This window comes from Homalodisca vitripennis, chromosome X, assembly GCF_021130785.1.
Source record: "Homalodisca vitripennis isolate AUS2020 chromosome X, UT_GWSS_2.1, whole genome shotgun sequence".
In the NCBI taxonomy this organism is placed as follows: domain Eukaryota; kingdom Metazoa; phylum Arthropoda; class Insecta; order Hemiptera; family Cicadellidae; genus Homalodisca; species Homalodisca vitripennis.
Window position 1 is genome coordinate 57,038,980 of NC_060215.1, and position 26,574 is coordinate 57,065,553.

A 26,574-nucleotide genomic window follows, 5' to 3' on the forward strand; every position below is an offset into this window, starting at 1 on the left:
TGAAATACAGTTTCCTACCCCTAGGTAACCTTGGCTAGAAGAGTTTTCTATTTTCTACTCCCAGAAAACAGGGTTGTTGACTTCCAAGAAGACGGTATTGTTTCATAAGTGCATGAACTTGGGACATACTCGCTCATGTTTTAAAAGTTTCTGTTCTCTATAAAGTGGACGATTTAGCCTTGGGTATATTTATAGAATAAACGCACTAGATGAGGTCATGTTTTGATACACCTGGGAACTGAAGTTACCCATAAGGCCAGAATTAATTGTCTCGTGGTTTCGAAACTATCATATGGTCGAGAAATGTCTCAAGATTTAGACTAGGTAATGAGTGTTTTGGTTTAAATGATAATGTTGTCAAGTTATATGAATTAACCATGGAAGACGACTCCTGTTATCATAGGTGTGATCATTTTTTTTTTTTTCAATAAATCTATGCTGAAGCCACCAATGGTGTACAACCATATGCATGCATGAGGTGTAAGAGGGTATGTTTAAAGCCTGATAGAAGTATAATGCTGAGAGGACAATAACTTACGTTAAATTTAAATCACACACATTATAACGGAGTATTTAGTTAGATGAGAAGGCGAGTGTATATTACCACACAAGCATCCCGTGCTAAAACCACACTTCATTTATAACAATATTACCACACAAGCATCCCGTGCTAAAACCACACTTCATTTATAACAATAAAGTAAGGATAACATAGTTATAAAATGTGCATTGTTCTCACTAAACGTTTTAAAATTATACATTATAAAAATGTTTATTTAACGGAACCTGCAGACAATTTTAACTAAACTTCACAGAATCAATACTATATACATTAAAATTAATACACGTAACTGATACGTATTAATTAATATATACATGAATTCAAATTGATCGGTTACTACAAACGTAGACTGATTTAGATATTTATTCACGTTTTATGGCAACATTAAAAAAGTTTAACAAATAGAATCACTAAATCCAAAAACAATATGTCCGAGGAAAATGAAACAAAATATTTTGAGGTTTATGAATGAAAAGTTCCCATTCAAAGAAGAACGGATTTATCAGACCCACCCGGATCTTGTGGCAAAAGATCTGTTGGCTCCCCCACTCTGCTTGGAATTGGTAACAGCGCTATCGTTTCAACTTTGGGCGGGTAGTGTTTATCAACGTAATAAAAGTATCGTAAATAAGAACTTAGAGATAATGACGGTTTTACATTCATCAGTGAAACACAGTATAATTACATTGCATTTACTAACAACTATTTTAAAGCAAAATTATTTAAGAAAATGCTGTTCAGCGTAGGTACCTAATTTTACATTGACAGTATAACTTCCACGACTGTAGATCAAAATGCCTTCATGGACTGTATTAAACACCTACTGTATTGAGTAGCGGAGTACAAAATCAATACATTGTATATTATACAGAGTGTTCCAGACCATTATAAACGTTTTCAAGACCAGCAAGCAGGAGGTGTATTGTTCTAATATTTGTATTATGCGCAATAACAAGACCAAAAAATTAACTTGGCCAAGTTGATTATTGGTTGTATTGTTCATTTGCTGCGCTCGAAACAACTGTTTTGGTCAAAATTTTGAAACTGTCAAAGCTCTCTTATAAGTACCTATATTGAAATATTGAAACGTTTTTTACCTGAAATTTCTTATAGTTTTAAAATATTATAATAAAAAAAAATTAAGAGCAGCAAACAGGATGTGTAGGATTCGAGTCAAGTATTAAAAGAAAAACACTACCATCTATGTGACTGTTATTATAAAGTTGTGTATCTGTGACCATGTTTACAGGAATCATGAGCACTCCCCGTCCTAATAATATTCATAAGTTGACAAATCGAAATATTTCAGTTAATTGCATTAAAAACTTTGCCACGATGTCTAAGTATGACAACGTTACTGAAATATTTCACTGTATAGTAATTAATGAATGTAATACAGTGTATTCTATACACTTGTTACATTTTTACATACGGTTGATGAACAAAAGTCGGGATTCGAACAGGAATCTCTTACTTGCCGGGCGAGAATGCTACCATTACACCACAGATGTTTAGGTACTTCTTGTCCATAAATTATGTTGTGGTATTTGGATATTTCTGTCACACGTGTGTATAAATAATCAAAACTATCATGTGATCGAAAGATCAATATGTATAGGTTTTTTCGAGGGGGAGAGTATGGTTGTGTCCCTAGTTAAAACAAACTTCCTATTCAAAGCAATGTCTATTTTTCTCATAGTATGCCAGATTTCAGTGATGTAACAGCTAAAACAACCATCCCTGTTTTTACAGTTTATGCATAAGAATAAGAATAAGAATCATTTATTCCATTGATCTGTTTACAGAAATAGGACAAGTCATTTTAAAATTACATACATTGTTAGAGCTAAAAATTACATTAACACAAAAGTGTTGTAAAAAGTTCACATGAAATTTGAAAGAGCGCCCCCCCCAGAGGACTCTGATTACACTGACGTAGAAATCCAGTAAATTTCTTAATTACGTAATTTTGATGAACGATAATTACAATAGTATATATATATAGGAGTGCTTTGAATAAACAAAAGCAATGAACCAATGAATGAGTCAACGTCGCACCCCGGACCTAGTTGACCTTGGCCCCGCAACTTTTTTCTTTTGTGTACTTTAAAATTTATGCGCCCCCTAAAATTTTGCGCCCTAGGCCTGGGCCTAGTGGGCCTATGGGGAAATGCGGCACTGAGTATGCCAGATTCCAGTGATGTAACAGCTAAAACAACCATCCCTGTTTTTACAGATTATGCATACAGGATAAATGATCAAGCTTATTTAATATTGTATATCTGGAAAAAATTAAACATATGACAGATTTTCGGATGAAGAATAAATTAATTTAAAAGGAACCACAATTAGGAAGTTAAGGTAAAATGTATTTTTTGTATGTATGTTTATTCTTCGGAAATCAAATATAATATTTAGTTGTAGAAGATATGTCTTTTCTGAACAAGGTCAATTCTTTTCTCTTATATATTTTTTCAGCTTCAGGGATCTGTAAATCATTATAATATGAACACATATTAAAATGGATAGTCACGAAGGCACTTCGGTCATATGGATATATGTATAGTTGGAATAAGTTAGCATCTAGAAAGGTAATGGGTAGAGAAAGAAACACAATGGGTTTCGTCCAGTATATCATTTCACACTCCTTTTTACGACCCTGATTGCCTTTCACCTCAGACCTAGGAGTAAGGGCTTCCTTAAATGGCTCAATGATTCTGAAAACGTTGGACAACGATGTGACTACCTACAGACACTTTATAAAGTAAATTAATTTAAAATTGTTGATGTTGACAGTGAGGAAATAAACAAAGGTACTTAGTTTGTATAACCTCTTCCATTTAAACTTTTTCGTCAAAGATGGTATACTCAGTGTGTCAAATAAAGCTTTCGTAAGTAAAAGAAGCTTGTAAACATGCCACATTGCATATACAAATTGCAAACATTGCAAATACTGCCAATAAGTCATCAGTATTTAAGATCCACTACAGAAGTATCTTGTTGAGGGATGTTTCTACTCTCTTGTGAGGTTCTTGGTCTAAAATAATGACGAAGAAAGTTTTTTTTAAATATTCAAGTATTTAATTTAAACTCTGTAATTATAATTATTCAATTCACGTAGTGTAAATTATAAATAGACCAATTTCATAAATATTAATGCATAGTTATTTAATTGTTATAATTTTTATTTTTATTTAGCGCTCCCTGGTTGTGATACCGGGCAATGCTGTTTGAAACAATGGTTATATAAATCAATTTTAGATTAAAGTAAAAACATCTAGAACATACTAGGGTTTCATGAACATATCATAAGCCGTACGAATGAAGTGAACACTCGTTCCCGTTCATCCCGTTCCATTTCGACCGTCTGCAAGGACAAAACAACATAATGTCATCAATATCTAACCTCTTTAAACTTGACATCTGAAAAATATTATTAATTAATTTATCCAATTACGTTGAACAAACAAACAAACAGTTGTAGACAAAAGTTTTTATTCAGAAGAGATTTACTCGTTAAAGTAAAATTTAGTTGTTTTAGGTTTTTTTAATTAATTAGTTTATTCTAAATGTTTTACAAGTTACGAGGTAACAGAATAATGCCTTCATTTAATTTCTGAATTGTAAAATATTATTTTAAATGCATTACTGTTGTAGAATGAAATAATATTATAGTTTTAGAATGAAGTCTTATTTATAACTATATAATGACAAATTTCTATCTGATTATATCTGTGTATGTGACTGACATGAAAACAATAACCCAACTTAACCTGTGTAAAAAAGATACATTATTCAAATTTGATAATTCAGTGAAACATGAAGTGAATTAGTATAGAAACATTCAATTAAAATTCCAGAGAATTATAGTGCTATGGTATGTCCTTAACTTAACATACCTAATTTGTAGTGTACTGGTTCAGTTAACCTACTTATTCTTCTATAACTTATTTAATCCTAGGTTGTAGGCATATTAAGTTATTTAGATGCTTTATGAATATTTGTTTCAAGTATTCTTTAAAAAATACTATACAAAGGTTTAATTTTTTTGTGATGGAACAGGACATAACAGTAAAATTAAAAATGGTAATCGTGAACTAAAGGCCGTAGTGTAAACGATATACGAGTTTTGCATTATATACCTATTGCTGTCATCCTCCTAAACAAAACAATAAAAAGTTTTAAGGGGTGCAAATGACAAATAGTACATTAAAACATTAAAAGTGGAACTACTTTTCCTCGCATGGAGTATTATTTCATTGTTCTATGGGCGTCACATGGTCTTGTTATGATCATAGCCACAAACAACCTTGTATTGGTTTCTGCTGAAGTCAGCCGTTATGCCATCTTACAATAATGTATATATAAAATAATAATGCTGAAGTAGGGGAATTTTACCTAAATAAAAGATGTTTTAATTAATATAGACCTTCTAAGAATAATAGTTCATATCAGACTGACACAAGTGCCTCTAGCCCCCAGTATGGGAAAACATCAAAGGCTATCAGATTCGTACTAAATTTATTATAGTAAGGTAGGCCACAAAATAACAGCTCAAATTAAGAATATATATTTACTTTTTAATCTCATTGGAAACTTGTCAGATTAAAAGACATAGTCAAGAAATCAACGCTTAATATATATTTAACAGAAGCAGTAAAGTATTGGTAGATTTAAAAATTAAAAGGTATATTTTCGGGTTGTGTAACAGCAGGTAATCATTAATTTTAAAGCATGTTAACATTATTTGAAATACAGTTCACATCCAACGGAGTAATATTAGTTAAAATAAGACTTTCTGGATCCAGAATATCAATAAAGCTTTAAATACAAAATTAAATTTCAATATGATTTGGATGTCATAATAAAAATTAGTCTGTAAAAAGCCTTTATTTTACATTTTTTCAAAATTTTTAGAAATTAAGTTTTTAAATTCATAGTTAAAGTGTTAAATATAATGAAAAGTATAAAAATGTTATTTCATTTATTTATATTTTAGCTTACATTAAAACTAAATCATTAGCAACTAACATAAGTAATGCTAAACAAATTAGCACACAAGGACTGTTCTAGCTTTATTATAAGTCAACTTATAAAGAAATCAATATTACCCAAAAGACAAAATTTAGATTTTTGGCAGTTTTTAAAATCCATAACCCTACAATGGCTTTATATAATTTTTTTAAATGTCATAGCATAGTATGTTGTGGTTGATATCTTTGTCCTTTAAAGATAATAACAAGCTGTAAATTCTTTACTTAGTTTCTTTAATTTCTGTTATGTACATAGAGGTACTGATGAGTCAGTTAGAGAAATATTTAGTCATAAATATTATTATGTACATCTAGTATTTGTAACACATATCTTACGATAATACTCTATGCAAGTAATCTGAACATGCAATTAACATAAATCTTATTTGTTACTTTAGTACAATCTCACAAGTTTATAAATAAGTTTTGTATAACTTCATTCTTGATAATTATTGATATTACAGGACTGATATTAACTGAGATACATGCATACTGCCTAGACCTAATGTTGATAAGTTATGACACTCTCAGATGATATAGTTTTAACTCTAGACTTCGGTTATGCAAGTCAACTTTTTAAAGGCATATCTGTATACATGTAAGAATAATTCTGTTGATGCACGTTTTATAATATGAGGGAAAGTCTGTTATAATCTCACTTTAAAAATAATCCCAAACATATTTGCAAGATTTTCATCAAATTGCACCTCCAATTCTCGGAGATAGATGCTATCTAATCAGGTGAATACTCTCTAGTCAAGTGGAAGATTATACATAAATACACATTTATAAGCTTCTCCATGTAATTCTATTACAGTATTACAATAGAACAATATACTACGATCTGAGATTAAAAAAAAATAATTTTAAAGGAACATAACTATCAATATATAGGACAAAACATTTCTCTGTAAATACTAAACGTTTCATCGTGCCTTGATAAGATTTTATAAAATTCTTCCTATGAAATTGGCTATTTCCCTCCATCATCATCCATAAAAAATTAGTTTATCCTGCACAGTACCATAGAATTTTAGTTCAGTATTACCATTTATAGACGGAATTTAGCATTTCATGCTAGGAGTTTTACCAGTATCATATACATTTTTTTAAATACTGATACTCTAATATAGAATTGTAAAGGGTTCTTACTATTGTACATTACTATTTTATATATTAACACTTTAACTGCCACATCGACCCTATCAGGCAATGTTTATCACATTGTTTTGATGTTTTTGCCTTAAATAGCATCACCAGAGTGCATCCTAATGGCGTTCGGCCGTAATATTTGGCCATGACACATTTTAAGACTATACACATACTAATTAATACTGAGTTTAAAGATATTTGTAGGCTTTTATGTTGCCAATATTCACAGTCCTATCGGGTCAGCACTTTTTATTTAGTATATTTCATTGTGGGCAATACAAAATCTTGTTTTGAATTATTAATGTAATGACATCTAATTTAGCTGTATTATACATAATCATTAATTATAGGTATGTTGATAACACGTTTTGGTATGTTTTGTAATAATACATAACAAAATAAGGAATTATAGGTAGATGATGTAAAAACGAATTTGAAAAGGAATTATTACAAATGCAGTAACGGTGTATTACAACACTGTTTACTGAACATATATGTGTAAAAATAAAATAAAGAAATGTAAGATAAAATTTCATATTTGTTGTAAGTTTTTAAAGCAATATATCACAAAAAATTAGCACTATCTTTAGGTTTTTGACGATCCTCAGTAGCTACTAATTTTTTGTAGCATTTTTAGTTTTTTTTCTTACCCTACATCTGATTTTACCTTCTCTATGTAGACCTCTGCCAGGTAGTGGTGGCCTAACACCTTTGCAGGGTCTAGTGTACTATCTTAGATATTCAGTAAAGGATAATCAAGCTTTTCTCGGAATGGTGTGATGGAGTAGAGTTTCCTTGTGGTTCTACCTGTGTTTTCTTTGCCGGCTAACCAGGTACTGCTGTACCCAGAAGTATTTCCTCGGCTGCTTTGCGGAACCATCTCATGCTCTTGTACACAGCTGTACTACAAGAGGACTCTTGGTCTGATACATCGATAATGATTTTGACCTTACTATAATCATGTACCACTAGAGGAATGAGGATGGGTTCACTTTGCTTAGTTTTTTCCAATATCTGCATATTCTACAGAACTGTTTAGTTGATATAATTCTAACTATCCTCTTATCCATCCAGTTAGTGTAAAAGATCCCATTTTGTCATACTCGCAGATCATTTCGCCTCTTTCCAGCTTCCCTATTTCAATTTTGCATTTTTGATGAGGAAACCAGGCATTATTGGCTATTACTGTCCTAGCAAAGTGGGTTTATGTTTCTAAGAGGATGTTTGCAAGATCCCCGGAGGTGTAAAAATTGTCTGTTCATAGAGTACGGCCCTTACTAAGGTAGTCAGTCTTACATTAGATCCGATACATAAACCCCACTAAAGATTCCCAACCTCCATATAATTACCAACCTCGACAGTAGTAAATACTGTGTAAAACGGAATACTGCATAGCGCGGTTGTCATCTTTATTTTATAGAAAAGAATGTGTGATGCGGTTGGTCCAAAACTACCCTCCACCTTCCCACCAATTTGAAAAAATTTGTAAAATATCCAAATTATTATTATAAAAACAATATTAGCAACAAAAAATTCAGTAATAAAGTTGGCAATACAGAACTTCTTGGGACCATATATGGTGGCAGCTAACATATTAATATGTGTGTAATGTTTAAATAGTACTGTTGGTGTTATATAAAAATGGGAGTGACACTCCATTTAAAGTTTATGGATTAGTTTTTAATGTTTTATGCCCAAAATGTATACTTAAAATATATACAACTTTTAAAAGTTTAAACAATACAAAGTTTATTGTTTGAACAGAGGTATTCAGTGTTTGAAACAAAATGATTTAATATGTAAATATACAGAGACAACAAAAGTATTATTTAGGAGAAATTGTCAGTAATCTTGTTTGAGTCTTCATGCAGTGTCGAAGACTCAATAATGAACCCAACTATTCAAGTTCTTTGTCTATAATTGAAAGAAAATCAAGAGCTAAAATTATCTGTCTTTGACGTACTTTATCGATCCTCCATAGTAATTTCATCATCCATACTTTATTAAAGTTTGACCACTTTATTCAGTGGCGTAGGAAAGGGGGAGCGGGCTGCACCGGGTGTCACCTTTTTTGGGGTGACACCCACCTGGTCTCTCAACTTTAAGAACAATGTACAAACAAAAAAAGATCAATCGCTAGCACAAAAATTTCTTTTTTGATGGATTCCTCCACTTGATCTTTGACGTTTCAGTTGGAACATCTCTAATTTGTTTTGTGAAGTGTGTTGTGTTTGGTTGGCGTGAAATGTTAAACGTGTATTATTCTATAGTGATAGATAATAAAAAGAAAAAAATATATTATATCCATATCCATGACCTTTATCATATAAAATTTATTGCTTTTTACTTTCGATGGGGTGACACCTCCAACTTCCGCACCGGGTGCCAACTCGAGGTAGCTAAGCCATTGACTTCATTACAGTCACAATGTGGTGAATACATTTAATAGTAGTGACAAATCTTGCACTTCTAACATGAACTTTTGCAGCTTGCAATATCAAATTATATTTAAAAAAAATGAAACTTACAATGTTTTTTAATTTGGTAGTGGTTGTATGTTTTTGTTGTCTCTTTTCTTACCAATTTTTTCTCCATTCCGTTTTATATATATTAAAAGTAATAAATTAAAATGCATTACAAACTAGAATTAAATCATTTGTTCACAGGTTTATTACTACTTTATCATTATTAAAATTTTATCCAACAAAAGTATGTTGTAAACCAAGCCTCATGTTCATGGTAATATCAATTTTAATAATGATAAAGTAGTAATAAACCTGTGAACAAATGATTTAATTCTAGTTTGTAATGCATTTTAATTTATTACTTTTAATTAGTTTAAAAAAAGTTATTCAAAAGTAGAAAAACTACAATTTTAAAATGTATTTAACTGCAATGTTCCCAATTCAATAATAACTCAGTTAATGATATTATAGGCCAAAACTTGTTAAGACAGACAAGGTAAAAGTATTTTTCAAACAAAAGTTTTTACTATAGTGTTTGTTCTTTTATACAATTCATAATAAAACTGAACAAGTGTTTAATGTAATTAATTCTAATTAATTTCTGACCTTCATTGCAGAAAAATCACGAGATCAGTGAATTCTTGATTAAAAAATTTTTGAACAAAAACAATTAGCAGGTCAGAATTTGATCTTTTACTCAATGTGGCTATTATCATAGTCATAACCTTGAGTTTTTACTTGATTTCACTTCATTGCACAATATAATTGATCGCAGTTAATTGATTATTACGCTTGTTATTATTTTATGTGTTAATTGTATTTGTAAAAATATTTCTTTGATGGAAATATGTTGTTTAATGCATTACAGTTTTACAGCAGTGTACCGTGTTCATTTGTAATAGTTTTGTAAACTAAACCGGTAAAATACTATTAAACTATAGTAAGTTTTTAGTTGGTTAGTTCAAACCCTTTTATTTTGAAAGGTGATTGATTTTGACTTAGGGAGGTAAAGGTTGGTATTTGCTGTGAACCATTTAATTTTGACGTTTGATAAGAAGTAATTGAACAGCTATTGTAGATTGAGTTATAACCACTTAGCAAATATAACCTATAATAGCTTTGGTTTTTTTGGAGTTTGTCTTAAAAACACCTTAATTCAATTTCAGTTTATGAGGATTTTTGTACTATGAGTATGTATTTAGTCACAAGATTTCCCATAAGAAGCTTATACTATTATAAACAGTAGTAGTCTTGAAAGATAATCACATTTTTAACAATTCACTAGCGTTGAGACATTAAAGTCTATGTTTCTGAAGTGGAACACTTATGAATTTGTTATGTGTTCCTACCTATAACACAGTTTAAATTTTATCCCCATGTTGAAAATGGAGCCTCAGATGTGCAACAGGCAGCTAACTAACGTTGTCTCTTAAGGAATTTTGTTGTGATCAATATGGATATCTCAATAATAATAAAATATGAAATGATTGCAGACACATTGTATTCTATTCAAACCAGTATATAGTGTTTTGACCTCATAAATTGGGTTTTTAATCTAATTATTGATTTCTGGTTTATTAAGTTATTGGTGTGGGTAATTTATAGTGTTCTGGCCTAATAATTTATCTGTCTGAACGATTTATTGAGTACTGGCCTAATAATTTAATCGTGTAACTAAAATATTGTGTTCAGGATTATTAAGTTAATTTTAAAATATACAGTTGTCTTTTCACACTAATGGTTTAAAATATGTATTCAATATAGTTTCTAATGGAAATCTGTATAACTTATAAATTAAAAATAACTAGTGTTAAATTATAATTGTATATTTAACAATTCATTAGCATACAAGTTTCTGAAGTGATAAGGTTTTGGATTTGAGACAAGTTCCTATTATAATACAGATTTAAACTTTAGCCCCATGTTATAAGCGGACTTCAGATGCACAGTTGGAGCTAACTTGAGTGCTCTCTTTTATCAGTATACGAAGAATGAATGTGTATTTATGTTAAGAGCTATTTTGCAAAATGTAATTTTTACCTTCAGACCCTCTAAGTAATAAGTTCACTTATATTGTATTTTAATTTTGGCAATTTTATTTGAGAAATATGCAAAAATTACAAAATTTGTAAAAGTTGAGTTGTGTTGTATATTTTTAATTTGTTAATGTGGTGATAATATAGAAATAAAAATAGTTTTACATTTAAAATAAAATTATTGTATTAATGTATAAAATTAAAATTAGGAAATAGTTACAATCACAAAAATTTAACTGCTTAAAAAATCCTTTTACCATAGAAACGCAAATATGTATTATAAAAATCAAAACAAGCTGAAAATTGGTGCATATGCTTTATTTTTTTTTTTAACTTTTTAGGATTTATATTCTGTATTTACAGCAACATTTTGGCTAAAAGAATATGCGGAAATACTGCAAATAATAAATTTATAATAATATATAAATACTCCTCCCGCCCATAGAAAAATCAACCTTCTAAGTTTTATGATTTGCAATGTAAAAATAAAATATCAGAACATTTTATACATACTTAAGCCATACCTTATTTTGAAATAGTATGTATATGATTTTGTTGACATAGAGCCAAACATAAAAGAGATGCATAAAGTAAAACCTTTATAATAATTAAGTAATAACAATAGCCTCACACTTTTTTATTTTGAGACTAATAAGCAGCAGAGAAGGCATTCTGAGTAAACAACTCATTTATTAGAATTGGTTAGAAAATATATCCTACTAAAAAGAATGTTAGTCATAAGCGCTAAACTATTTCCTAAAGAACTATTTACTATGCACATTATATTGCATCTAGAGACTCAAAAATATTTAAATATAAATTAGAGTCTATGGTATGATTGTTACTAATTATCATTCCGACTTCTTATAGATGAATACAAGTTTTTAGTTTAATTGTTAGAGGTATCTCATTTATCAGTAACCATGAAAGCACTTGGTTCGATGCTTTTTCTTTGTGACATAAACTTTCTGTAAATTGGCATTGCTGATAATCAGTAAATAACACTATTTGAGATACAGCTTCCACAGTACTAAGGTTAAATATTAAGATTACTGGGTTTCAACTCAATAAGATCTTTAAAATTATACGCAGTTTGACCTATACCTCCATTTAAGATTTATCATTAATGCCTTATTGACCTTCCCTTCCGGCTGTGAAAAATTGAATATTGTGTAAAAATGTTTGTGGCTTTAAATTTATGTCAGAATTTTATTTAGCACGAATGTTTTGAAAGCTGTTACACTATTCTGATACTTTTCATCACCTCTCTATATGTGTAGCATGTACAAAGAAGTTTAGCCAATGCAATGAGTGTCATGTTGTTTTTTTTATTACTGAAGTGATAAAGTGATATTTTCATAATAAATAAGTTTAAGACCCCACACAGATGTTAGTGATTAACTATATGAATATAACTTTATGTTTTAAAATATTTTACTCCCAGCAAATGTTATTTGTGGTTAAAGTTTTGTTTTGTTTACAGAATTCCCAGAATGGATATTGAGCCTTTGATGAATGGTAATGTAGAAAAAGGAAATGAAAACTCAAGATCTCTTCACCATCCTTGTACTCAACAAGAGTTCAATTCTGCCTATCACTATGTTGACGTTCCAGAAACAGGTAGGTTTTAAATTCACATTACCTCAAAGATTGGTGTACAAGAGAGGCAGTTGAACTTTTTAAATATGTGACTAGCTTAATCTTCAATATTGCTTGGAAATGTTTGATACCTGCATTTAATATTTTTTAGTAATATTAAGCTGTACATCAATAATGTTATGTTTTACAAATAACATCAAGCATCAGCATCTACAAATCGTTTGCAGCATTTTGATTTAAAATATCAGCATTTTTTGACCATTTGCAAACAAATTCTATGGATGTCCAATCTTTTGTTCATAATCTTTTATGAAGGATGTTGAGGACACTACCATGTGATAAATTTACCTCAAATGTAATTTTGTTAATTATTAATCTTCTGTTTACTCGTACATTTTGCTGTATTCGCTCACTGTTTTCATAATTGGTAGAAGTTAAAGGTTGCCTATAAGGGCCATGTTCAATGCTTACATGACGTTCATTCGTAAACTTGACTCTTCTTCATTGCCTCGTCTCCGTAAGCATGAATTAACAACTCAAGAGTCTCTTTTGAAAGAGTTTTATATGATTTTTGAAGCAAAATATAGAATTTAATGATTGCTGATTTTTCACTAATTGCCATTTCTTTAAATCGAGGAGGTTAACTTACAAACACATGAAAACACTCTCCACAAGTAAACAATAGCAACTGAGTGATACTAACACTACATATTTTCTCTCCCCAGGAGTAGTATCAACTCCTGCAAAACAGATTTCCCACTGGCGAGTACACTGGGTGTATATCAAAATTGTTTCTGGGAACTTGACTCTACCTTGTTCTTTAAAATTAGGTTAAACCATAGCCTAAACAAGAAAATAATAAACCAATAAAAAATGTTTAAGTTTAAAGCTAGTAAACGTTGTAAATGTTTGAGAAATGTATTTAAATCCGTTATTTAAAGAGCTGAAGCTTCAATACTGCCATTTAAATAAAAGTTGAAGTGACATCCATGGAATTTTTTGGTATAATTATGCAAATCATGTCTTGGTGGAGAACTCATGATTTGTCCTCTCATATTTCGGGGTGTTTTTCCTCACTATTTGACTTAGTTTAGAAAGTATCTCAAGGTTATATTGATTAATTGTTTAACCTTCAGGAACCCAGGGAAGGTACACAATTCGATGGATATTAAAAAAAAAAACAATCATCATTGCTTTAAAATTTGATTTGCTCAATCAAGCTTTTTTGTTTGGTGAAATTGGGCTCTTTCAGTGCATGGATTGGCACTTCATTTCCAGATCATAAGTAAAAAACCACTTATTATCGTTTCAAAAAAATTTGGATAATTTCAATAACGTACAAAGTGTCAGTACAAACATTTTTGTGAGCTTCTTGTTGTTCAAACGTTAGAATCTTAGGCACCATTTTAGCACATAATTTTTGCATGTTAAATTGTCATGTAAAATTTTTCGTTTGCATTCTTTATCAATACCTACAGTTTCACTAATTACGCTAATACTTAATCAACGGTCAGATCAATCAAATTACTGCCATTTTCATTTGTTTTTGATGTTGAAGGCCTGGCCATGGCATCTTCAACGTCTTTTGTGCCATATTTAAAACACATAAAACATTAAAAATAACGTGCCTATGATAAACATTCACTGCCATACACTTCTTTCAGTTAATTATAAGTTTCATTAGCAGTTTTCCTAAGTTTAAGGTGAAATTTCACAATAATTTGTTTTGCTGTACTATGACACTAACCATTTTATCTGGCAAAAAAAAAAACAAAAAAACAAAAATAATGCGATTATAGGTTCTGACTAAACAGAAGTGTGACTACTAAAGAGAGAGGTTAACACTAAACAGCTGTTGAATATTGGTGGTTGACATGTGCCTTGATCCGCAGCAGCGCCAGTCTCGTTATTTAATAGCCACACCTAGTATGTTTACACACTTAAGCATTTGATGCTATACTACTAATTAATATGTTACCTTACATTTAACTCTTTTAGGATAAAACATAGGCAGTCATAGGATCAAACGTACTGTACTGAATGGGAGAGAGTTTTTGCCAGTTTTGTGGTACCAATTATTGGGTTTAATACAGTACTTTGCATTACGTGTAATTGTGTTGTACAAGTACAAAACCCATGCAGAAATCAAACAATGTCATGCAAATAAAAAATGTGTTGGTTGCTGTAATATATTATCACCTTATTTTATAACATATTAACACAATTAGCCTTTAATGTGCATTAAGGTTATAACATGATAATTTTCATCCAATATGGATCCATAGGAGTTAAAATTATTCAAAGGAGCATTTAAACATTTAATTAAATATATATATTTAATTAAATAAGTATACCTTGGTCTTCATGTGTGTAAAGGTAAAGAGTTTGGATCTCCTGCAGGTCTGTACAGAAAACTACAGAAGAGTGCTCACTGCAACTTAGTGTCATGTTTGGTTTCTCTGGTACCAGTGCTACATTGGCTGCCAAGATATAAGTGGAAGGAGAATTTTTTAGGTGATGTCATTTCTGGGTTCACAGTTGCTGTCATGCATATTCCTCAGGGTGAGTTCAGTTTTAGAATTTACTATGTAAACTTGTAGTGTGTAAATGTGTGATATGAAGTCGTAACATGAGTATGTGATGTAAAATTGTAGAATGTGAATATATGATGAAAGGTTGTAGTTTATTTGTGATGAAAACATGAAGTATATTAATGTGTGATGTAAATGTGTATATATGTGTGTTGATAGATTTTTCCTGTAAACATACAGTTTTATCTTTAATATTAAGTTAATAACTTTTACTAAACATTCCAGCTATATTTTCTAAAAGTAAAAAATCTACTTTCCAGCTGTAATGCATTCTTTTCTTTAAAATTTACGTTATTATTTGGGCATAATACTCATTTTAAAATGGAAAGTATGTACCTAATAGTATTTGTGCTAAGCACTGTGAGCATTGGTACACGTATGACTATGTCTATTCCAAAACACGACTTACTTTTTATATTAGTTGTGTTCCCTCAATAAAACATTACATTTAATGTTAGAATTTCGTTTTATAAGAAACCTATATCTATAAAACCTAAATGCCATTCACTCATATTACTCATCAAATCACTGGAACCACTGAATGGATTTAGATGACACTTTTGTACAACTGTGACAAATGATGAAAAAATTGTAAAAAAACATTTACGTTATTTAAAATGTGGTTTCATAAAAATTGATTTACCGTCCCACTAAGAGCTCTGCCTCACTGGTGTTTAAATTTCTAATTCAATACAAGAATAGTGGAGTTCTATAGTGCGTTACCTGAAGTTACCTATAGTTATTTCACCATTATGTTACCTGTGTACATCAGTACTCTTCATAATTAATTTTTGTACAATTTTACCAAATAACAGTTTTTAGTGGTATCCCTGTTGTAGACCACTAATTTCCAAGTGGATGGTAGTGTAAAATGACACACAGAAATTAGATTTAGTTTTTATTATTACTAAAATTTAACATGGAATAGTTTTTGTGTATCAATCAGTATTTTATTCCTATATGTTCTTCATAAATCTTGCTTTGTTCTTTTTATAGGTATGGCATATTCAAGCCTGGGAGGTGTACCACCAATAGTTGGAATATACATGGCATTTTTCCCAGTGCTAGTATATTTCTTGTTTGGAACATCCCGTCATGTTTCAATGGGTAAGTGGTTTTCATTATACTTGCAATTATTCATAATCATAATTATTTAAAATTCTTTCAGTAGTAGTTACATAACACTGTTTGGGAAGCTGTTTAGACATTTTAGTCAGTTGTACAAACATTAGTAGATTATATGTGCAGTATTGACTTTTATTTTCCCCTCTCAATGACTGCACTTGCACACTTAACGACCAAACTGATGATCTAATGACCTGTCTGTAAACTAAGGTTACATGTTTGCAATCAATTGTAAGTGTTATGAATGTTTTGAGTTGTATTGCTATAGACATAAATGAAAACTTTGTTCCTTATTGTCTAATTGTTCAGGCATTTCAGTGATTATAATTAAGTTATTATTGCAATTAGCTGGCAATGTGTAGAGGGTATATCTCATAATTAGAATCACATTATAAACGAGAGAAATCTTTTAAGTTGGAGCTGTATTTTTTACAAAATCACTAAACTTAAAAAAACCACATTAATTTTTAGATTCTACATACTTTTCTTTGTTATTTTATATAGTTGCCTTGTTTAATTAGGGTCTTGTCATACCTAAAAACTAAGATTCAATATCTTTCTCTAAAGAAATTTGCCACATGCTCTGACAGCCAGGAGTTCATGGCTGTTTTCACTTTTTCATTGTCATTGAAATCTTTCCTGTCAAGATGATGTTTCGGCTACTGAACAAGATAGAAATTTCTCTGAGCAAGTGGGGCTATACAGCGAGTGACCAACCAATATCAGAACACAATGTGAGGCCTTGCATTGTCATAGAGGTACAAAATTCCTTTTTTATCAGCATTCCCAGTCTTTCGTTCTGAACCGTTTGATCTGTCAGCATGGTCAGTGTTTTGCTGTAGGTTTCTGTGCTGATTGTCATTGCAGTTATCATGAATTCTTCCTTCATCATCGTAATGGGTCAAAAAATAAATGAACTATCCAATCTCTTTGTGGTCCTTCGCAAAACCCATCCAGGACATAATTTTAGGTTTCCTCTTACAGGTTATACAATGTTATCAGGACAGACTTAGACACTTGGTATCATGAATTTTGACCTAGACTGAGGATTGCCCTAGATCCTTGGAGAGATTGGTTATCAATTTTCTGCCCTCACAAATTTTCACATCAATTGCACTCACCAAATCTTCAGTGATCTCAGGTGGTAAACCTGAATGTCCTTCATCATGGTGAACGTTTTTATGGCCACCCTTGAACTTTTGGACACAATGTTGCACCTTGCCTTCACTGATTGCATTATCACCAAAAAAGCTGATAATGAATGTTAGCAGCAGATATGTTTCAGAAAACATATCACTGATCGTACCTCATCCCTGGAACTGATACGGTTTTGTTCATAAACATTTTAAAATCCCTAAAAAATATGTAATGAACAGAAAACGTATGGTATTATACCAGGTCTGTTAAACAAAAATTATGACTTTTTCATTTTCGCGGGTTACGTATATTAGTTTTTTAATTATTTTTTTACGTTACGTTGGTACACATGTCTCTGACATATGCAAAAGTTTGGTTATTTTGAATATTCAGTTAATTGTTTACAGCTGATTTGCTTGCACGTGTTGGCTCGTCTTCGATTTATGCCTATTCAAAAATGGATCAAAGAATCTGTTTCAAATTTTGTGTTTAAAACGAAATTAAGTGCGTGGACGCATTCTGAACGTTAACTGTGGTATATTGAGAAGTTACACTGGACCCAAGCAACGTTTATCAGTGGTACAAGACGTTCTCAGAGGGCCGAGAAGATGTGAACGACGAACAGCGTGCTGGACGCCTGAGCACATCAAAAACGGACGAAAACATTGATGAAGTGAAGAAAATAGTATTGGCCAATTGTCGAATCACTGTTAGAGAAGTTGCCGAGGACCTGAACATATCAATTGGCTTGAGCCATTAGATTTTTACCATTGATTTGGGCATGAGACTGGTCACCGCAAAATTTGTACAAAAATTGCTCAATTTCAACCTAAGGATAAGAGGGTTTGGAAGGTCTGCTCTTAGAAATATTATATTTAAACATTTTTTTAAATTGAAAACGTTTAATGAATACATAGCAGTAATTAAAATTAATCAAATATTATAATGTCAACTTATTCTTCCACGGTTTCTAAATTAATTGAAACTTGAGACCAACCTGAACTGGTGAAATGAAAAGTAGACGTTTTAATTACCACCACATCATGATGTTGGTCACCATACTACTAAATATTGTGTATGCTACTGTTGGTTTTCATTAATTCTTTTACTAACAGAATAACCAAGGAAGGAACAACATAAAAATTATCCAACATTTTGTTGCATAATATGACTTTAAATATGATATACATTTAATGAATTTGTGTTCTTTTTCAAGTTTAAAACTCCCCAAGACATCAAAGTTGTGATGCAGAGGAGGTATTTACAAAACAAGCCAAAGGGTATATATATATACAATGATATATATTTTAGCTGTAATACCTAACCACCTGAGTAGATATTAAACCTTTTATTGCCACTCCAAATGTTTGGCATTTATATTGGAAGTGGCAAGCATTCACACGTCTGTATCATCAGTGCAAGTCACTTTTGGACAAAATCTATCCTTTCCAATGGATAAATTGAAATTGATATTTTTATTTTATTTCTAGATAGTTGGAATATTTTAAAACTGTAGTTTGTATTACTTTAAATTTTGGCTTTTACCTAAATAATAAGTAAATAAAAGTTAGATTTTATTTATTAATTTTTTTAGATTGATTTATGATACACAAGTGAAAAGGAAGTGGCACACAATTGATTATACCAATGAATTCTTCATTTTATTTTGCACAAAGTCATAAAATTTCAAAAAAGTAAACAAATAAATTTTGTGCTAACCTGTGAAAACATTCTGTTTTGAAAAAGCATCTCTAGTTGATTTGATGCAAGTTAAAAACACTATAAATCAATATTGAAAAATATTTTCAAACAATAGGATATCATGTTCTTGAAAGGAATACAAATTACTCTCTATATAATACTCTGAAGAACAACTAACTACTTAGATATATGTACAAATTGAAGAATAAAAGAGAACACTCAGTGAAGAGTATATATATGTGTATATATTTGTATTATTTTAATTTTTTTAATTTCTAATATTATATATTCATGCCAAAATGCAATATAACTGTTTTATAATTATTGATTTTACAGGATAAAATGCACAGACAGAACAGACAGACAAGCAGTAAACTAAGCAAGATAGGAATAGGCTTTATGTGACGTATCTTCTTCATTTTGACTTGACAAATAATCTGGTGGTTTGATAGAGTAATTTATGGACATCTGATTTATTAGATTTATACACTGCACATTTTTTATGATAAATCTTGTCTCAAAAATGCTAATATTATTAATCTTTTTTCTTTTCGAATTCACACACAGCAGGAAACATGAAAATTAAATGTGTTGTACAGATTTAAACTCAATCAATTCATCTGATTTAGTAGATTTATACACTGCACATTTTTTATGATAAATCTTGTCTCAAAAATGCTAATATTATCAATCTTTTTTCTCTTCGAATTCACACACAGCAGGAAACATGAAAATTAAATGTGTTGTACAGATTTAAACTCAATCAATTCATCTGATTTAGTAGATTTATACACTGCACATTTTTTATGATAAATCTTGTCTCAAAAATACTAATGTTATCAATCTGTTTTCTCTTCGAATTCACACACAACAGGAAACATGAAAATTAAATGTGTTGTACAGATTTAAACTCAATCAATTAAAATGAAATAACGTTGATATCCAATTATTATTATGTTTTGTAGACATTAGACAATGTAATGCTAGAAACGCTGTTACACTGAAACTCCTGGCCTCAATAGTTCACAGTAGAATAAAAACTTGGATATTAGAAAGTCATGATATTGTCCAAACTTGGGGCTGACAAATGAATTTTGTATAAAACTTTTGTTGTTGAAGTAATAACATACATTGTTGTTAAATGATGATCAATATCCTTGATAAATATTTTATTTTTATCAGTAAGTAATTAACAATACAAATCTGTTCTAATTTACTGTGCTGATCGCTTAGTAACAACTGCGTAAATATACTTTATAAGAAACTGTATGGACATAATGTGCTCTGGGGTTTATTGTTTGATAATCATATATGTAGAAATAAGGGTCAGTTTCTAATGTCATTGATATGAAAATATTAAAAATCATACCAATTTGCCTGTTGGGAAAAAATCAGCAATTTATTCCTTAGCAAAATGTCCAGAAACTTAAACTTGTGTTGTTTATGCCCTGTAAAACCAGAAATAAGTATAGTAGAATTTAATTATATTAAATCACCAACGAAAAGAACTTTAATATACAACCTATGTTCAAAAAGAATATCGCGAATTTTGTGTATTTTCAAAAATTATTTATTTATTCGTGAATATCTATTTTGTTCCCTTCAAAGTAATCCCCCTGGGATATTATATACTTGTGCCAACGTTTTTTTTCAATCTTCGAAGCACTTCAAAAAAATAATTTGTTTGTATCTTGTTCAGCTCCTCCTTCGATGCCGTCGCTATCTCGTCAATCGTGGCTTAGCGTCGTCCTTTCATGGGCCTCTTCAGTTTCGGGAACAAGAAAAAGTCACAGGGGGCCAGATCTAAGGGTATACGGTGGCTGCGGTATCATTAGTTTGTTGTTTTTGGCCAAGAAGTCGCGTACAAGCAGTGATGTGTGAGCAGGGGCGTTACGTGGTGCAAAAGCCAATTTTTGTTTTTCCACAAATTCGGGCATTTCTGGCGGATTGCTTCGTGCAAATTGCGCATAACTTGCAGGTAATATTCCTTATTCACCGTTCTACCTTGTGGCAAGAACTCATGATGCACCACGCCTCTGCAATCGAAGAAAACTGGAAGCAAAACTTTCACATTCGACCGAACTTGGCGTGCTTTTTTCGGTCTTGGTTCATGCGGCAGCTTCCATTGAGATGATTGAGCTTTGGTTTCCACGTCATAACCATAAACCCACGATTCGTCACCAGCTATGACCCTCTGGAGCAAATTCGGATTGTCATGGACAGATTCCAACATCTCATTAGCAATGTTTATGCGATGCTGTTTTTGATTGAAATTGAGCAATTTTGGTACGAATTTTGCGGCGACCCATCTCATGCCCAAATTATCGATTAAAATCGAATGGCACGAGTCAATCGATATGCCTAGGTCCTCGGCAATTTCTCTAACGGTGATTCGACGATTGGCCAATAACATTTTCTTCAATTTTTTCGTCTGTTGTTGAAGTGCTCGGGCGTCCGGCACGCTCTTTGTCGTTCACATCTTCTCTACCTTCTGAAAACATTTTGTACCAACGATAAATGTTGCTTTTGTCCAAATTAGCTTCTCAGTCAACATTCGGAATGCATCCGCGCACTTAATTTAGTTTTTCACACAAAATTTGATACAGGTTCTTTGTTCCATTTTTTTGAATAGGTAAAAATCGAAGTCGAACCAAAACACGTGCAAGCAAAGCAGCTGTCAACAATTAACTGAACATTCAAAATGGCCGAAATTGTCAACATAAGTGAGAGACATATGTACCAACATAACGCCATAAAATAATCGAAATTCGAATATACGTAACCCGCGAAAATTCAAAATTCGCGATACTTTTTGAACACACCTAGTATTTTGAGATGTTTTATATATATATATATGTTGATTATTCATTAATGCTTACTCATATAGTTCATCTAATAATACGAGATGTGTCCAAAGAGTATCCGACCTTGACGTCTGGCATGAACTGACGTTACTCTGCGGCAACGGCGATCTGGTCCCCTTCAAAGTACTTCTTATTCCAACGCTCCTCCCACTTCCGGAAACACTCCTTAAATTCATTTTGCGGAATGGCTAACAGGTCCTTCGTCGCATTTTGTTTTATTTGTTGAACATCGTCACATCTTTTTCCTTTCAAAGGAATTTTTAATTTCGGAAATAGCCAAAAGTCACAAGGAGCTATGTCAGGACTGTAGGGAGGCTGTCGTAGTTGGTTGATGTTGTGTTTGACCAAAAAACGCTGAATGATATTTGAGGCTTGTCCACAGTTCAGGTCGTTTCCTTCGCACTGCATCTCGTAGCCGCCTTAGGACCTCAAGATAATACTCCTTATTCACTGTCTGGCCTCTTGGAGCATATTCATGATGAACAACGCCGTCCTGGTCAAAAAAAACTGTCAGCATTGTCTTGACATTGCTTCGACTTTGTCTTGCTTTTTTCGGCCGTTGCTCTTCACGAGTTTTCCACTGTGAAGATTGAGCCTTTGTTTCAGGGTCGTAGCCATAAACCCATGACTCATCACCAGTAATAACGTTTTTAAATAGCCCTGGGTCACTTTTTATCAAATCCAGATTGGCCTGTGTGATTTAAAGTCGACAGTTCTTTTGGTCTTCTTTCAGCAGCCGAGGAACAAATTTTGCCAAAACACGGTTCATTTTTAAATCTTCGTGTAAAATGTGACAAACTGGCGATTTTGTTATTCTTAAATCTTCTTCCAGCTCTCGGACAGTCAATCGACGTTTTTCATTAATTGCTGCACGAACACGTTCAACATTTTCAGCGTTTCTGGCCGGTTACGCCGCGGCCGCCTACTGGTCGACAGTCGGATACTTTTTGGACAGATCTCGTATATTATATTATTTTCTTCCTACTAGAAACTTAATCATCTACCTAAATTCTCTGTGTTGTATATAAATAATTTAGTTTAGTTTAGTCGTGTTCCTTTGCATTGAGACCATAGAAAGAAATTTAAACTCAAAATATTTTGCTACACACAAAAAGTGGTCTCATAAAAATGAGTCAGGGGCAGAAATATTATAAACATCGCTCATTTTATTCCTAGCTATGTTCAAAAAGTGTGATTAAAATGTCTAGTTTATGCTGTTGTAAAATATATTATCAGTACTACAAATTTAAAGTGTCTCTTATGCATTTAATATTTGTCCAGGTACATTTGCAGTAGTGTGTATGATGGCCAGCAAGCCTGTACTACGTTACTCTACACCTTCGGCTGTTCTATTATCCAACTCTACTTCAAGCGAAACATTCTCTGATTCTCCTCTGCCGTTGTACACTCCTATACAAGTTGCCACTGTAGTATGTTTGGTTGTGGGTATTTGGCAGGCAAGTACAATGTGCACCAGGCTAGTTTAGTACTAATTGCTCTGATAGATTCCATTCTGAAAACATTTTCATTTTATACCTAAGTTAAGTATATTTTGCATGGCCTAATTTACAACAACAATTTGGTCACCATAAAGTATATTTTAGAAGAGCATTGTATTTAAGTTTTAAAGAAGAATTTACTATTATTAACTATACTGTTGAGTTTTTTTCTCAATGAGTTAAAGAAATATACTTACTTTTGTATCATTGAATAGTAAACTACATATTTTGTACTCTGAAGGTGAGTTTTGGAAAGGATGGTTTATAATTAGTAAACTTCTTCCTACAACGGTATAAAAATATAAAACTATTGAATCTAAAACCATCAGTTCTTATAAATGGTATGTTAGTGATATACAGAAGCAAATTGTGTAACAGCATTAATCATTAATGATATATAAATACTGGTTATTTAAATTAAAAATGTGTTTTTTTCACAGCTTTTCCAAGTTAAACAACTGTGATTGGTTGCAGGTAATTCTTGGGGTCTGCAGGCTGGGATCATTGACAGTGCTGATGTCCGACACCCTTATTAGTGGTTTCACTACTGGTGCTTCAGTTCTAGTCTTCACTTCACAAATTAAACATGTTTTTGGAATAAAAATTCCTCGGCATGCCGGGCCTCTAAAATTAATTTATGTAAGTAGAATTTCATAATTGTAAAACTTCAAATTCTAAATGATTTAATTTAAAAAAATTAAAACAAATCCAAAGAAAGGATAAAATTGTCAATAATAATATAGAATACGTAACACAAAATAGCAGTCTTGCCAGAATGTTTATGCAGTTATCCATTATACAAGATGATGATAAACCCTGAAAACAGGTTGCTACCTTTTAATGGTCCTACAATTTCTTTTGTAACAATACCTGCTCAAAGTTTTACTTTTTGTGGGCATTGTGTGCAGCTTTCATGTTCCAGTACAGGTTGCTGTTGTTCCAGTACCAGGAATTATGTCTGTTAATTCTGCCGTTTTACATAATCTCATCTTATCTAGAAATATAAAATCATTAAAAAGTATTTAGTGTTGGTTCATTTTATTCATAACAATTCTACAAAATTCAAGCCATTGGTCATAATTGTTTTTAATTCAGTTCCTAGACCAGATGTTCTTGGTATGTTCTGAAATCAAACCTTTTTAAAACCTTATTCAGAAAATATTCTATGATATTCTATTGGACATCTAACTGACTCATTAAGATTTTCAATGAAAGACTGAAGAAAATCTGGCGAGGCATGTCACTGTAGTTTGTTGTCCAGTTTTGACACAATCCATGACACTACCATTCTCTAAAAAGTAGGCAACTGTTTTTTGTGTTGTGGATTTTTAGATAGTCTTCCTTATCAGAAGTGTTGATGAATAAATGTGTAACTTCTTCACATTATCTTCTCATCTATGCATCATTAAAAGTGTTATTCTTTTACTCTCACTAAGTAACATAGATCTAAATGAAGAACTTGAAAATCTCTAATAAAAATTATGATCAACAGTGGAAAGCTTTGACAAGTACTGAAGCTTGAATACTACTGGTAATGTAAGAGAGATAACTTAGCTATTGTGGTGAAAGTCAAATTCATAGAAACTCCAAAGTCCTACTCCTTTCATTGAGAGAGTATTTGTTTCATTTATAGAGATTTCTGATTATGCACGCTTCTATGGTCAAATACCTGGAAGGGAAAATTTTAAACACTGTATTTTTACAAGAGTTCAATAAGTATCATCTTCAACTTTTAATAGGTTAGATTTTTTTTATTTCATCTATACTACATTTTCTGCCTTATTTCCCAAACAGTGTGAACCTGAGGGTGTTGTAAATCATTCCTGTGCCTTTTGTTATAATTGTGGCAGTGTTGCTCTTGAAATGTTTTAATATTTCAATTGTAGAAAGCTTTAAAGCATAAAATAATTCTTTAAGATTTTAGAAAATTAGTCAGGATTAGTATAGGTCCATAGTTATAGTGTTTATTCTTATTCCGTTTTTTGGGTAACTCGTTTGATTTGTAAATATTTTAGCGGATTAGTTATATAGCCTCTTCGAACAGACTGATTTATGATAATCCAAATTGGTTTATGGATATGAAACACATTTTTTAAGAGAGCTACCACATATCTCTAATCAGGTTGGGTTAGAAAAAAAAATCTGAAGATTCCTTAATACTTAGATATTATAAGGTAAACAAATTATAGACACTAATATCTGGTCAGGAAGGTCTCTTTGGAATATTGTGTACATGCCTTACTACTTACATATTTTAGACCAAGTAAATCCGAAACTGATCCTTTTACTTAATGAGTGGGTTGAAAGATTCAAAGATTGTTTAATATTATGTTAATATTAGAACCTATTTAACAACCAGAAAAGCAAATAAATAACACCAGAAACTGATCTTTGATTGGCATGACTGGGTAGAAGATTGCTGAGGATACTCATTTGGATCTCTGAGACCATTTTTAGTACCAGAAGTAGACATCTATTCAAGAAGAGCTGGGTAAAAGTTTCCAAGTTTGCTTATATCTTTGATCTCTTGAATTCGGTTAATATGAAAAAAATTACGGTCAAGAAGAATAACATTCTAGGTTGCAGTAATTGTTTATCACTTGCACCTTTGAGACAAATACCAGAAATTTATCTCAGATCAAGGTTGGCTGGCTTTTGTCAGGCTAGTTTTGCTTCTAACTAGCACCTTTCAAACCAATACCATATCTGATCCTTGCTTATTCAGTTATATTTATAGTTTTGTATTTTATTTATGCCATTACAATCAACACTCCTTTATAATATTTAACCTGAATACTCATTTACAGTGA

At 31.5% G+C, this 26,574-nt stretch overlaps 1 protein-coding gene across 5 annotated transcripts in view; it reads left to right on the forward strand.

Annotated features, from left to right (window-relative positions):
- LOC124369024 (solute carrier family 26 member 6-like) overlaps positions 1-26,574 on the forward strand; it is a 73,687-nt gene that overhangs the window by 26,181 nt on the left and 20,932 nt on the right. For 2 of the 5 annotated variants that reach the window (XM_046826692.1, XM_046826697.1), the window contains exons 2-6: positions 12,732-12,868; positions 15,248-15,409; positions 16,435-16,545; positions 23,547-23,722; positions 24,239-24,403. In XM_046826692.1, coding sequence (XP_046682648.1) covers positions 12,742-12,868; positions 15,248-15,409; positions 16,435-16,545; positions 23,547-23,722; positions 24,239-24,403 — 741 coding nt within the window. In that variant the 5' untranslated portion in view covers positions 12,732-12,741. Of the gene's footprint in view, positions 1-3,923; positions 4,151-4,176; positions 4,440-10,065; positions 10,225-12,731; positions 12,869-15,247; positions 15,410-16,434; positions 16,546-23,546; positions 23,723-24,238; positions 24,404-26,574 lie in introns of those variants that run through there. The other 3 variants (XM_046826695.1, XM_046826693.1, XM_046826696.1) reach the window with 3 other exon arrangements.